Source organism: Crocodylus siamensis, chromosome 4 (genome assembly GCF_052110815.1).
Source record: "Crocodylus siamensis isolate JL-2025a chromosome 4, ASM5211081v1, whole genome shotgun sequence".
Lineage (NCBI taxonomy): Eukaryota > Metazoa > Chordata > Crocodylia > Crocodylidae > Crocodylus > Crocodylus siamensis.
In genome coordinates this window covers 225,027,198-225,042,055 of record NC_143398.1, presented here as the reverse complement: position 1 = coordinate 225,042,055, position 14,858 = coordinate 225,027,198, and the positions used below count along the sequence as shown (strand labels likewise).

The window sequence follows — 14,858 nt, the reverse complement described above, 5'->3', positions numbered from 1 at the left end:
TATTAAACTCAGACAGCCCTCAGAAAATGCCATAACCTAGTTTCACTCTTTTTTCTTTTTTTTTTAACCATGGAAAAATAATACAGTGATTTTTCTGTTGCAAAGAACTCAGAAAGATGCAATAGTTTTTAGACAGTATTGATTCCTATTTGACATCTATGGATTTATCTTGTGAATCATGTTTAAGTGTTTGCACACCTAACAGTACTAAAATTGTGCAGTGCCCTGCAGCCCCCTAAAAGTATCTCAGATGTACCCTGGGCTCCTGCAACACCCTGGTTGTAAATCCTGCTTTAGGATTATTGGATATCAGTTATCTGGGCCTGCTCATTTTAAAATGTTATGTCATTTTCTTTAAACTAAGGATAGCCTTTTTCCCAGGGGAGAATTTTCATTGTGTCTGCATAATTGTGATTCTCTGGGCATTCCCTAAAAATTCCCAAGTTTTAATAACACTCCCTACATTAAATTTAAGTTCTCAGCTATGCCAACAATTTACTTTAGTTTAAGAAAGCTAGACTTATTAAAGTGTTATGTATATGCATGTGTGGGGATGTGTTTGTGTGTGTGTGCAAATATATATTTGGTGCCAGTATATATTGGTGTCAACATTTGTTTGCACAACGTAAATGCAACCAGATCATGATTTCTGGTACCAAGGCAACTGCTAAGTCAGTGATTAACTGTTCATCAGATTAGGGTTCAGTATTGAGTTACCCTGTGTTGTATGCAAGACTTTTGTTTTCCCATCACTCTAGATCTCTATCACTCTGTCCTATCTATTTACACAGGCAGTGTATCATGCTCACCTCTGGAGTTCCTTTTATGGACTGAAAAGGGAGTCCAGTTGCAATATTTGCAAGCCAGGTTGGAAAGTCTGACTTTTTTCAGTCTCATTAATGTGAACCTTTGATAGGCTGAATGAAGAGAAAACAGAAACAGAGACTGAAAATTGATTCAATGTCAGCAGATGAAAAGGGGGATGTAGAAGTGTTATATTTAAATGGGTGGGTGTTCAGGTTTTCACACACAGCTTAAATCACCCTAAAAAGGGTGTGCCTCATCTAAAGTGAGTTCACCTGTGAGGTAAACTCAGTTTACATTGACCTAGGTTAACATGATTTAAAATGGGTTAACCCAGCTTAGTGAACATCTCCATGTATTCACAGCGCAACCCCAGAACTGGGAAGTCCCAGCCATTCACCCATCCCTGGAAATGTGCTGTTCCCCTGACCAGGCTATTTTTAGCCCCCAGCCACCATCTCCCCGTGGACCCACCAGCACCCTGTGTACTCATCAGCCCACTTCCCCCATGAATTTACTAGACCCCACAATCCCACCAGCCTACATCCCCAAGTTACTTACCTCAGGCTCCCATGGTTCCTGGCATCAGTGAACACTTGCGTGTACCACTCTTGGTTTAGGTAGCTTAATTTAAAATGGGTTAACCGAGTTTAGTGAATGCCTCTAAGCAGCTTAATTTAAGCTACCTAAACCTTACTCAGGTCCTACAAACACCTGTTTGTACCCAAAATGTGTTCTATGGATCTTCTGTGCTGTATGGCCTTATTCCAACCAGTTTGACATGGCTGTCATAGTTTACAATAAACACCATTGGGTTTTTTTGTTTTTCAACTTCATTTTCTTCTGTATTTCTGATATCTATATCTTCACATTGTCTTCCACAAACCATGCCTGTACATAAACCTGTAGTATATCAAGTGACACCCTCTCTGTGTGTGAATATGAATGGTACCTGGCATATATTGGTGTCTTAGACTTTCAGTGCAGCAGGAGCAAAAAAATATATAATATTTTAAAATATATATTATATTTTTATGCACTGACCTGGAAATAAGAAGCCATACCATATTTGGAAACCGGCTCTCGTGCCATCTCTGCACCCCCCTACTTTTCCCCTGCCCTTCCCCTCCAGCCTTGAGTCCCTGCCCCCACCCCCCATCTCCCCTCAACACTGCTTCTACCCTCCTATCCCCCACCACTTACTTTTGCTTTGGTGCAGGCAGGCTCCATCTGTACTGCAGCCGGGAGCATGGAGCACAGCCCCAGCCCAGCCCTGTGGCAGCAGTGCTGGTTCTGCATCACTGCTACAGCACCTAGCTGCAGCTGTGCTTCTGTGCTCCTCAGGGTACAACATGGACTAAGCCTGCTGGCATGGAGTAAGGGTAAGTTGGGGAAGGTGCAAGTAGGGGCAAAGGTTTCAGGGGAAGGGAAGATGGGGAGAAGGAGTGTTGGGGGCCTCAGGCTCTAGGGGGCAAGCACAAGGGAGGATATTGGGTGGGGGACAGGCAGGGGGCAAGCTACTTGCCTTCCCACTGTCTGCTCTACTGCATCCCCACCACATGTAGTGCAGGTGGGGGCAAATTTAAGACAATCCTCCAATAATTAGATGCTATGCATAACAAATACATAAACTTTCCATATTTGGAATCTAATTTTGGGGGATCATCTTAAATTTAAGATCATTTAGATTTGGGGTATATATGGAAAATGTAATTATCTTTCTCTTGGAAAAGGAAGATTGCAGGTAACCTTGACTTCTGTTTTTGTGGGATGGCTAAGTTGTTTTTGAGACATTTCTCTTGCCATATGCATTACGATGCAGTCAGTATAGTCACAAATGTCTTCTCCCTTTCATGGCTTCATATTGGACTTTTTGTGCTCCATGACGTTTTTTAAAATGGGTTTAATAATCTATTGGTAAAATAGAGATAAAAACGAGAAAAAAAATCACAACTTAGGGAGATATACCCTGTTTATGATCTTTTAAATATTTGTAAAGATAGCCCTGGGTATCTGAGCCCTCAAAATAGTTTATAATACAACAGCGTGATTACATAATGATACTTTAGTTTTAAAACATATGATCTTTTTGTTTATGGGGAAACATAATAGGCTTCTTTGAAATGCAATATCTGTCACCCTTAACATGACTAATTTTAAACAAAAGGATGTGTAAACCATTAAACAAAAAGAAGCACAACAAAAAATAAAGTGCACATGAGTAACCAGCTATTGTTAAAGTTTTGAGAGCTCCATAGTAATTTATCAAGTACTAAGCAATGAAATAGAGTTATCATTCTAAAAAACCCGTAACTAAGAAAAGAGTAGAAAAGTGGATGCAAATTTTATAAAGAAGGAAAAAAAAGAAGAAATTTTCCAAAATATTCAGTTTTCAGAAAATATCACAAATGACAGGTCTCAGGATACCAAGCCAGGTTTGATTGGTGCTATTTATTATCTTCAAATATGGAGTTTCATAGGTATAAAATAGGGCAGGATCTTGTACTTTCCTATAATACATGTTATGAATGAGAACTCCTGTTTCAAATAGAAATAGATTACCCTATTCAAAGAAACCATAAGAACTGTCCTGAACATTTACAGTCTCTAATATAAAATTCAAACTGTCCAAGTTCTGCAATATCTGCCTAACTGTGTCCTTTGTAGCTTTCCTTTGTTTTACTTGTCCTCTGCACTTCCAGATTTCATCTGGAACTAGGAGTGCTATAGTAAAGCAAGAAAAGCTATTTTTGGAAATTCTAAACTCCGCTAGAAACAGAGCACTAAATATCTCATAAGGTAGCATGTTCTTACAAGAGCTTCAGCCTAGTTATGCAGAGCAATTCATGTAACTTTTGATGATGCTATGTATGTCAGCTGAACCTGAATTCTGTTTCCTTTTAGTTTTCTCACCGGTAATTTCACTATATCCTAAACCATGATATATGACTGCTTTTAGCACAAGCAATGTTACACACTGCTCATATTTTGGCAGATAAACAAGTATATTCTGGAGTCAGTCCTTATCCTAGATTTCATTCTGGAAAGCTCGTAAGATTTATGGTGGGAATAACTTGGGACAGCTGCATTCTTTCCACTGAGTTTTAACTACCATTTAGTCTGATCATTCCTAATTGTGAATCCATCCTATTCTAAGCTTCCTGAAAAGAAAAAAAAAGAGTTGTTATCCTCTAGGGGGAAAAAATCAGTGATTTATCTCAGTGATAAACACCATTTTAAAACATGAGAAGGTCAGCATATAATGAACAAATACTCAGACTTTATTATAATAAATATTTTCTTTACTGAAATGTTCTCTACCACTATACTTTAATGTCAGCAGTAGATAGAAAACTTTGAAAAGACTTTTGTTTCATCTTGTTCCCTAAGTATTTATATCCTACTGTGAAGAAACACTGACAGCAGAGCAGAGATGTTTTTATTCTTGATATAAAGGTGCCCTTAAAAGTGAATTTGTTTGAAAACTGTTCACAGAATCAAAATATTGGAACCTTGAGGCTATCTCTCTTTCTTAAAATTATTCTTGATCAAATTGTATTTCCAAAATAAGTAGTTTACAATCCAGCTAGGATAAGTCAGCCATGAAAAGGATGTCCAAATCCACCAATTTACATTGGTTTGGTCTGGCTTAATTTTTAAATATTTTGAGACAGAAAGTTGATGGCATGTGAATACTATGATTGACATAACAGTCTTAGGTTTTTTTTCTTCTGTCTGCCATATTGTATAGTATCAAAATGAAATGGTAATTAGACCCCATTTCTGACCTAAGTCAATTTAGAACAATAATAATTCACTTATATTTTACATATCATTTTGTAAAATGTAACATCCTCCAGTTTGCTCAATAGTTTTTCATTTTCACTTGCTATAGATCGTTTAAATAGCATGATTTCAATCAATGGGCTGAGGTATTTCAAAATGGTGCTGCTAATGTGAGAGATTGTTATCATGCAGAAGGCTTACATGGGTAGTTTTGACATGCCCCGTGTCTCAAAGGACTGAGAATTGAATTTATCTGAATGCAAACTGACATTAATCTTTTAACATCAGTTTGTTTGTTTGTTGGTTGGTTTGTTCTTCTTTTTTCCTTTTACTTTCTGGTTTAGATCAACTCACATGTCATTTAGCATGCTGAAAGTCTGAACCTCTGACCACAACAGTTCCACATTCCTAAACTAGGGATTACTCTTGCTGTCTCACTCCCCCCAAGCTAAGAGAGAGTAAGACTGTTAGGCTTTAGGATAGAGTTGCATTACTTAAACATTTCAGTGACTTCCATTTGCTCATATGTTATGTATCCAGCGCATGGATAGATTCCAAGTATTCTTGATTACCAAATCCTTTTTGATTTCTCTTAGATAAACTTTCATTTTAGTCCCCTGTAACCAAAGGGGATCTTCCTGAAATGAATCATCATTTTCAGTATTAGCTTTCATGGCAACCCACAGGTGCAGAGCAGAAAATGATACAGACTGATATAAAAAGCAGGAATAATCAAGGTATATTACACAATGATTATTCCGATTTAAAGCAAATCTTATATAAATGGAATCAAGATGTTTCTTGTACAGCTAGAAAACAAGAATTCCTTTTTTGTGAAAAAATTCAAAATTTTGATGTTTCAGCAGTTGTTTTCACTCTACATTGAAAGCGAAACTAGACCTTTGGAATTTTTTCTGGGAGAAAGAGACCTCAGTTTAGCTCAGTAGTTATTTAGGGCATTTCCTTGGGAGATGAGAGAGACCAATATGCATTTGATTCAGAACCTCATTCATACTAGGTGAATGTCCTAATTATTGAAGTCTTGGTTGTTCAGGCCTTTTCCCTCTGATTTTGAAAAGAAATTTCCCCTGGGACCTGAAAAACCTTCCCTTTAAAAGTTTATGGAAATTAATATATTTCCTGAGAAGTTTTGATTTTGACAAATCACAGCATTTCCCAACAAAAACATTTCTTCCAATGGTACATGATCGGATTCCAAGTGAAAAAGCCCATTTTGGAGAAAATGCTCTTTGCCTTCTTGACCTACCACTTGTACATTTCAAATTGCAATTTACATTTTGGAGTTTTATAATTTGAGCATACACATTCCTTCTACTGCTTGGACTATGCTTCAAAAATGCACCTTGAATTATAAGAATGCCTATAGACATATCAACCTATAGTCCTGCCTATTGTAGGAGATAGATAGTATGTCATTACAAGGAATGTGCCAAATAGCTTCACCCAGAAAAGGACACCTGAGCAGACATAACAGAGGAATGGGAGTATTTGGTTCTCCTTGTAAATGTATTTGGCTGGCCTTTATTATTGCAGTAATAAACTCCAGAGCACAGGCTATTTAGAATATCATAGCATGCCATCTTCAAACACAACTGATGTGATGCAAAACCAAATCATAGTAGAACTGTATTAATAACTGATACAAACATCGTCTTATATGTGTCTTAATTACATGGCAATCATCTAACAGTTTCCACACAATACCAGAAATGCAATTCATGACCTTCAGCTGAAAAAAGCCTGGGTCTCTACCTGAAAAACTCTTCAAGCCCAGTTAATGTAAATAATTAATATACACTTAACCAAGTCTGATATTCTATCCTACAGAGGCTGTGTGTGAACACACAAGCCAATACGGCACCATCTTTTCCCATCTAATTGGAACGTCTCTGCTTATACTGCATGCCTTCTAATAGAATTACTAGAGCATTATAATTAGATATCTTGGGTTCAATTGAATTAATCTACAATTTTTTTCTTTGTTGTTTTAATCAGGCAGGAGTCATCATATGCTTCTAGTCTTTGTCAGGTGGATTATTATCTGGTTGTTCACTATAGTGTTCTTCCCTATATTTGTTAGGACATTCATGGTTTCTTGACAGACATCTCAAGTAAAATACTCACATGAGCCAATATGAAATATGTTTTCCTTTTTCAGGTCTGGATGTTGATGGAATATACAGAGTCAGCGGCAATCTGGCAACAATACAGAAGTTACGATTTGTTGTCAATCAGGGTAAGTGATTCCTTCACCCTGGTAATGTTTTGTTTAGTACTTAACTGTCTCAGATGACAATATTTCAGAATCTGCTGCATGCTGGTGGCAGAGAATGATGAGCTATATTTTGGGAAAGAGAGAAAAAGAAAGGTAGATATAGCAAACAAAAGCAAAGAATAAGTATTGGTTTCGGAGACAGAAAAAATAGAACATAAAATAGTGAAAACAGTAGGGAAACTGGAGATGAGAAGGAGAAAATGAGAAAAATGAAACAAAATGACAAGATGATGTAAAACATACAAACTGAGGATTTGGAATAAGGAAAAAAAAGTGAAAAAAATTAAGTAAATTGAATATTGACTGTTAAACAAAATTTGAATAAGCAAGCCTGGAAACTAAAGGAACAATGGAGGAAAAAGGAAAAGACAGATGCTTTAAAAAGAAGAGAACAAAACATTAAGGCTAGACTGAAATCCTGGCTTAGTGGAAGCCAATGGTAAGTTTGTTCAAGATGTCACCCAAGGGAGCAAGACCAGAATGATGAGCATTAAAGAGACACATAACATGAAAACTGAAAACAAAGTTATAATTACATTTAAATTGAAAAGTAGTTTTAGTTTTCCACAAGTATAACCCAAGCCAGTGTAACGTTAAATGATACATAACATGTTACAGGTGTTTTAGCGATTATTGGTAGTTTGTAGGCAAACACTTCCCCAAACCATTCATGTGGTTACTATTCGTGGCAAGGTATGAACATGCAGCATTAACATTATATAAATAACTAGATGAATATCATTGACAACAATGGCCTCTCAAATATGGAGTCAAGGGTGATGCATTAAAATTTATTAAGGGCTTCCTGAATTAACCAACTCTATATTCTAATCTGTTAAACTCTTCCTTTTTCTTTTTTAATATTGCTTAGAGACCATTGTTAGACCAACAAAATGTTTAGGCTTTTAAAACATGACCACACTATGCTGACCTGGTGTTGTAGCATAACACAAATCTATTTAGAGCTGGAGATTGCGCTGCAGAACCCCCAGTTTTGGATGAGGTGAGAGTACCTTTCAGGGTCCTGCAGTGTGTTGGGTGAGTGGTGTAATAACCTTGAGTCACCAGTAAAACTATTGAATTTCTGCATCTACTGCATACAAGTTGATAGGACAAAATAAATTGAGGGAGTGAAAACGCCTAGCTATTAAATTGTGAAGAACACTGTGCACCTCATATGCAGTAGGTGAATAAGGGAGCCAAGATATTACTGTCAAACACTTAAATGCATTTCTGTCACTCAGCTAAGCTACTGCTTTTGGTTGGTAGCACACATTTCTAAAAATATATACTGTATTTGGTATGTAGTCTAAAAATACATATTGGTAGTACTATTTCTAAAAATACATAATGGTTGTATCTACAGGTCCCATTTAAATCAGTACCCAAATAACCACCTATTTTAGATGCATCACCTTACTAGAGCTCTTCCTGCTTAGTTCATTGCTATCACAGGGTTTTATTGACATTGTCACTGTTGTGCATGTTCTTCTACACCAAATAGAAGTTTCTCTGGTCAATGCTTATCATCATACAACACTGAACCCCTCTAATTCTAGCCTCAGCCCTTCAGATTAGACTGATCCTGTGAAATTCTGAGGGCACTTCACTTTCATTGAAGGTACTGTATTTGCTTGAATATGATGGCCCCAAATATAAGATGATGCCCTAATAATTAGACTCTATATATGGAAAATTTATAGATTTGTTATTTTCCAGGTATAAAATCTAAATATTAGAGGTTTTCTTGAATTTGTCCCCCTCCTGCTGCTACAGCCAGGAAAATAAATCTGGGGGTCAGGTAGCCCCCATACCCTCTGCACTCTAACTTCTTCCCGTTGCAGTTCCTTACCCCTCCTTACTGCCAGACCATGATCTCCCTAAGTACCTGGAAGTAAGGGGAAATCTGAAAAAACTAACCTTGAAATAAGCATAAGAAAATTACTATAGGCACATGTAGATGTAGTTCATCCAAAATTGATTCATTTTACCTTTTTTGAAACTGCTGAAAGTTTTACATGTACTCCACAAGCAGACTTCTAAGCAGCACTTTTATACCTACTTATATATAGTACAAATTGGGTGATTGCATACAAAACGTTTATTATTTATAACTTTTAAATACAAGTACTATTCTGCTGAGGAGTAAAAATCTCTGCAACAGCAGCATGTGTAGATGCTGTGGAGGGGCTGACTGTGGCAGAGGGTGTTTCAGTATGGGGGCTGCCTGCTGAGTAGCCCAGCACTGATGCAACCTCCTGCCCCAGCCAGCCCCACCACAGCACGATGAGCCAGCCCCAGGCTGGCAGGTTGACATCCCCTCCCACCCCCTCACTCCCCAGTCCCTTGCCAGCTGGGGATGCTTCAAACCGGCTCAGCATGCTGCAGTCCCAGGCATGCATGAAAACATGCACCCAGGAGCAATAATTTGCTGAAGAGGTACTGTTACTTTTAGCATTTCATCTGCCTTGGAATTGGTTTGGATTCCCTGTTTATATCTACAGTTTGACTGGCAGCTGGGCTTAAAATTCATGAGAACCCATTGTGTGAATTTTTGTAAAATGTAACTTTAAGGAACTTGGAGTAACTTGGTGGAATATGACAATTTATTAAGACGCTAATTTGTGGAGAGAGAGACTGTTTGCCAAACATAAAAAGGAGGGAAGTCAAGCCTGGTAATAACATAGAAGACAGCAAAAATTACATGAGAGGGAGGAGTCAAAGTGACAATTTCTTGGAAGGAGGGTTAATGTAACATGAAAGACAGGAAAAGAGAATGGCAATAAAAAAGTTCAACCCTTAAAGTCAAGGATGTAGAGCTTTAATTGGCTCTGGAAGCAAAATAAAACTCAACATTAATTTCAGAGTTTACATGTGACCTCATTCTTTGAGACCTTATTCTGTGAAATAAAACTCTCTCTTTTATGTAATAGCTGTACATAGCTTGGCAGCAAGATAGAAGACTGGAGGATATGCAAGGCTATACCTAAGGGCTAGAAATAAAAGGGAGCAGACTGAAGTTCAAACCCTGAGTTGATCTCTATGGAATGCTCTTCTGTTTTGCCAAATATGTGTATCCTTATAGTCCTAGCAAGTTCAGTAATTTTCATAGATTTCATAGACATTAGGGCTGGAAGGGACCTCGGGAGATCATCGAGTCCAGCCCCCTGCCCAAAGGGCAGGAAGTCAGCTGGGGTCATAGGATCCCAGCAAGATAAGCATCCAATTTACTCTTGAAGGTGTTCAATGTAGGCGCTTGAACCACCTCCGCTGGCAGACTGTTCCAGACCTTGGGGGCTCGGACAGTAAAGAAATTCTTCCTTATGTCCAGCCTGAAACGGTCTTGCAGGAGTTTGTGACCATTCGACCTCGTCATCCCTTGGGGCGCTCTGGTGAACAGACGTTCCCCTAGATCCTGGTGGTCACCCCTGATAAACTTATAGGTGGCCATCAGATCACCCCTGAGCCTGCGCTTTTCCAGGCTAAAGAGTCCCATGGCTCTCAGCCTGTCATCGTAAGGTCTGTTTTCCTGACCTCTGATCATGCGCGTGGCTCTCCTCTGGACTCTCTCAAGCTTCTCCACATCCTTTTTGAATTTTGCATTAGTGTAACTCCATTGACTTCACTGGGTGTTAACAGGCAGCTAGGCTAACTCTTTTAGCCATTGTGTGGGTCTCTTGATTCAAGAGGGTAGTGCAAAATAATTTTATTGGGAACAGAAAAAAAAAAACCAGAATTTCTTATCTTTAGTATCTCCCTAAAATCTTTGCTAAGTGGTAGAAAAATAGAGAGTGGTGGAGGAGGAAGGGAAGCCTTCCCTCAGTATATTAGACCCATCTATTCTGTCTTGACATCCAAACATTAGATTGACATTATGTTATAGCACAAGCTTCCACCTCAATCAGAATGGCTAATTCTATGTAACTAGACAGGACATTATAGTGTGGCTGTTATTTGGTATCATAGATGTATCAACAACTCTGTATACTAATGTTAAAGTCAAATATACAAAGATGCAACTAATGGATTGTCGGCATCATTTTGACATTAACCACGTAGGGGACACTTAGAAATCTAATTCTCGATGAAGTGGCCAAAGGAAATTAAAAGAAAACACTAAAGTTCTGAAAGGTTTTATTTCTTATCTATTGTTTTTGTTCATGTTTATTTTTGTTAATATTGCTGAACTATCCTAAAGGAGAAGAATGATACTGTCTAAAGAAGGGCCTAGATAAGTGACTTAGACAAGTATTTTCCATTAAAAGATCTTTGAAAATCTCATCCATTAAAATCTTTAGGCTATGGCTAACCAAGTCATGGTTAGGTACACATACATAAAAGTGTCAAGGAGTCTTTTCCATATCTCCTAAGCCACAATTGCAATCCCTACTGATTCTCCTAATAGGGTATGCCATGAAATCAAAAAGTCCATCTTTCAATTCTTTAAAAATTCAGTAAGTCTGATCAAAATGTGCACAATATTTCAGAGACGCAAGGAATAACTTCAAAGTGGCAGGGGGACATTATTTGTTTAAATAAAAATCATCTTATTTTGTGCAAGGGAAGACTGTGGACTGGGGTAAATCTATTTGTGTAAACTGTCCTGAGATTGCTATAAGTTACTGTCGGTGACCTTGGAGCTATTGTGCTTGAGTCTCCTTGCATTAGATATCGTTCAAGTGGCATTACAATGAATACACAAGGGTGGGGGGGAGGGCACTGGGTTTTTAATTTAGCATCCTGATAACTACCCGTGATAATTAGCCAGCATTAACCTCAAACTGCTGAGACAAAGGTAATAATCTACCAATATTGGCTTGTTTAGTACAAAAGGTGCATCCTGTCTGCACTGTATAATGTCTAGACCAGCATATCCCAAAAGTTCTGGGTTTCCTCCCTACAATAGAAAGCCAGATACTCTTGTACCCCCCTGCTTCAGCTGCTGCTGTTTCTCTTCCCCCTTCTCCCCTCTGCCCCCCACAACATTGATTGCCATCAGTTCTTCCTGCCAGCTTGGAAACATTTCAAAAGGGGTTTGTTTTAGATATTGGACACATACAGCCCCTGTGGTGTCTGCTGGCTGAAACATTCCTGAATTGCTGCAGGTTCATGCAATTGCAGCTTTCAAGCCAGGGTGCACTAGAGAAGGCCACATCAGTCTACAGCTCCAATCCCCTTCCCTCAACAGGGATGGGGTAGAGGGGAGGAGAAAGTGGAGAGCATGTGAGTAAAGTCATAAGCAAAGGTCTCCAGCTTCAAATCCCCTGAAATTCTCTTTTCCCCCCTCTCAATAAAGCGCAGAAGTAGAGGGGATTGAGACCAGAGCACCCAGCTCTGGAGGCAACAGAGGCCTCGGGAGTTGTGAGGGGTCTGGCAGGGTGGACGAGGAATGGTAAGCACAACCCTGGTGGCTCTGGCTATAACTCAGCTCTGGTGGTGAAGAAACAAAAATTCAGACAGGGTCTACATGTATAAGTAACAAAAGGTGAAATGCTTCAACATAATACATTTTCATCTCAAAAGGTACTGTTTTGGAGCGCTTCATCCACGACTGGAACATTTCAAAGGGCCTGTATGTTGCAGTGTTACTCCAATGCTTTGCTTACTAAGTATCATTTCTTAACTTGCAGAGCTCCTTCCCTCCTTCCTTCCTTCCTTCCTCCCTCCCTCCCTTTTTCCTTATATGCGAGTATCTTTATGTCTCTGTCCATGTATCTTTATTTTTCCTTAGACTAAACCAGAAAAATAGTACTTTAAATATGAGTGTTTATCTTATGCTATTTCTCTTCTGCATGTCATTTATTTTCCATGAAAATGTAATGCAACAATAGACATTTGTTGGTTAACAGTCTAAAAACTACTTTTAAATGCCAGGAGTTTAACATGTGATCAATTCTTGTTCAGCTAAAGTGCTTTGGGTTTTATTTCTCCATCAAGAGTTCACCCTTAAATCTCATACCATCCTTCCAAATTTTGTGTTGTGCATCTATTAAATATCTCCTGGTTTCACTGCTGTTGCAAGTTAAGCAGCATAGGAAAAAAATTGAGCTATTTTTAATAGAATAAATCTGAGAGCAAAGCATTAACGCTGGTTCCTGCCTCTGTGCTGTTAACGTTATCTGCAGCAACAGAAATTGAATAAAAAGTAGACAAAAATAGAGAAAGGGGAGCAAGGTAACAACTGACAACTTCATCAATTGATCAGGAATAGGAAGAAACAGGGAAAGACAGTTTTTGATTTTCTTTAAGTCTCTCTGATATCCATTTCATTCTTTGTTTTTAGTTAACTAGATCATTTTTGCCCTTTATTATCATTTCTTAAGCTGAGGTAATTCCTAAAACTGACATTCTTGCCAGCAATAGCAGCTATAGCACAAAATACTTTATTTACTGTAGTCCTTTGCACAGGATTTTCTTTCTGTATGTGAAGCCACTGATATTGTACCTTTTTGCTTCCAGGTGACAAGATTATCTTTTATCAATGATTTATTTTTCCCATTAAAAGCTGAGGAGATCACTTGATCATAACAATGCCAGACCACAACATCTTTCAGTTCTTTGGAAACACTCTAAGTCATCATTTTTTCAGGACCATTGATTTAAGGAACTGGAGGTTGCAAGGACTGTCAGTGGCAGCAAGAGACTGATATTTTTCTTAGTTTATAAGTGTTTTAAGTGCAGTTATTGAAAACATAATTAAGAATAATTCCTTTCAGGCTCACAAGAAATGGGTCATATGCCTTCAACAGATATGTTGGAAAGTGGAAATAGGTCTGTATGGAAAGTGCTGGAGATCCCAGTCTAGGTATTACATATGAGCATGTTACAGAAAGTATCATTTCAGTCTTCATTTCCATACCTAATTTTCAGTAAGATTGAAAGAATGGAGATTAGCACTTAATTACCCATGCAAGTTGCTGCTCAGAAAGTTAGCTAGTGAGGCTACTATTCTGCACTACATCTACATGTGGACACCTAGACCCAGATCCCATCCTGCCTACTAGACTTCTAAGCCTACATAGCCACACACGCACGCGTGCACACACTCGCACGCGCGCGTGCACACACACACACACACACAGCTTAATGCAAAATTCATTGAGAGCAGAAATTGGGATTTCTTTTCTTTCCAGGGAATGACCCACCTCACTGGGCTACAGTCAAGCTCCTTCTTGCTTGATCACCTTCTAAATACATAAATCTTACATTCTTTTCCATCTTCAACAAGATGGATGGAAGATACTCTCAGCTGTGCTTCATCCATCACCGCTGGTTTAGGGGGAAGTATGGCTACAAAGTGGCAAGCGTGGCCTATTACTGAGAAGGGTCCCCTACCTTAAGGTATTGGACAAAATGTAGGTGTGCCTCCTTACTACTTTTATGGTTTAAATGCTTGAGATTAATATGAAGTCCTGTTCTAAATGATGGCTTTCAGGGACTCAAGCAAGGTGGAACAGGATGTCACTTAGATGCACAGATACCTAAAGAGCCACTCAGTTGCCTAATAGGTTGAATACAATCTGTCCTTAGAATACCTGTGGGTGAGACCATGAAGTATGTTACCTCACACACAGTGAGTACATCTACATGAGACATTACCGCATAGTCAGTACAGAGCATTTATTTAGTACTTTTATTAGCAACTGCTAAATAAATACCAGGAACCAGAGTTATGCTCAGTAGCGTTGGCGAATGTCTTTTAGGTGACGCAACTGAGCAGTAGCGTATTAGCACTGTCTGTGCTGTGACATGCTTGTGTGCAGTAGTTTTCTACTGAGCAGTCAGTGTCTTGTGTAGATGCACCCAGTGCTCACTAAGAGCACCTACATAAGAACTAGAGTGCTGTAAATTCATGCTGCAGCTTGCTGAGCACTAATTTCTCGGTATAGGAAAGGCCTGAATTATCCTCCTAAGAAAAAGATGGCATACATTGGTGAAAAGATGGAGAAAAGCATATCTTTTTACACAGGTA

General features: G+C 38.6%; 1 protein-coding gene across 1 annotated transcript in view; it reads left to right on the top strand.

Moving 5' to 3' along the window:
• ARHGAP15 (Rho GTPase activating protein 15) overlaps positions 1-14,858 on the top strand; it is a 507,565-nt gene that overhangs the window by 334,651 nt on the left and 158,056 nt on the right. The window contains exon 11 of the mRNA XM_090041263.1: positions 6,770-6,847. Within this exon, the coding sequence (XP_089897389.1) occupies positions 6,770-6,847 (78 nt within the window). The remainder of the gene's footprint in view (positions 1-6,769; positions 6,848-14,858) is intronic.